The 719-nt window shown below is 72.3% G+C and overlaps 1 protein-coding gene across 1 annotated transcript in view; it reads left to right on the forward strand.

The window, feature by feature from the left end:
- ABCG1 (ATP-binding cassette, sub-family G (WHITE), member 1) overlaps positions 1–90 on the forward strand; it is a 42,005-nt gene extending 41,915 nt beyond the window's left edge. The window contains exon 3 of the mRNA XM_012731037.1: positions 66–90. Coding sequence (XP_012586491.1) covers positions 66–90 — 25 coding nt within the window. The remainder of the gene's footprint in view (positions 1–65) is intronic.
- Positions 91–719: the final 629 nt, after the last annotated feature.

The raw sequence follows: 719 nt of genomic DNA on the forward strand, positions 1-719 counted from the left end.
CCCCGGCGTGGGAACCCCAGAGCGAGAGCTGCCTTCATGCTGAGCACGGGCCTTTATTCTTCCAGACTGCGGGACCCAGCACGGGTCTGAGGCAGAAGCATGCGCCAGGCGGGGTGCAGAAACAGGCAGGGCTGGGCAGCGGCGGGCAGGGCCAGGGCCCCTGCGAGGGCGCTCAGGGCCAGGCGTCCAGGGCAGCGGCGGGCCTCAGAAAGTGCATTCTGGAAGCAGAGCACTGGCGTCACGGGCGGCGTCCGCCCCAGCACCCGGTCAGGGCCTGCGCCCGCGCCCCGGGGCCCCGTGGGGAGCGGCGGGCAGTGTGTTAGGAGGCCAGAGACGTCCTCCGCGAGTCCCTGTGTTCGGGGAGGAGGGTCACCCCAGGAAGGATGGGGGGGCAGCAAAGGGTCGGAACAGCCCCCTCCGTGCCTCAAATCCCGGTCTGGGCCCCGCTGCACCCGGGGGTGGGGGGCAGGGCCTGTCTGCGGGGGGCAAGGGCAGCAGGGAGGCAGCTCCCCCTCACTGGCCGGCCAAGGCAGCCCGGCCACTGCCTCAGGAAGCAGCTCGTGAGCCTGGGCACGGGCCCTGCCCCTGGCCCAGCTGGAGCGGCCGTGCGGCGTGGCCGGCGGCGTGGCGGCTCACCTGTCTCCTGCAGCGGCTTGAAGCACCAGGGCACCTCCGGGATGCTGGAGTCGAAGCAGCAGCCCCTGTTGTTGCACTGCTCG

The sequence above is a fragment of the Condylura cristata genome, unplaced genomic scaffold (genome assembly GCF_000260355.1).
Source record: "Condylura cristata isolate star-nosed mole 26May11 unplaced genomic scaffold, ConCri1.0 scaffold00003, whole genome shotgun sequence".
Lineage (NCBI taxonomy): Eukaryota > Metazoa > Chordata > Mammalia > Eulipotyphla > Talpidae > Condylura > Condylura cristata.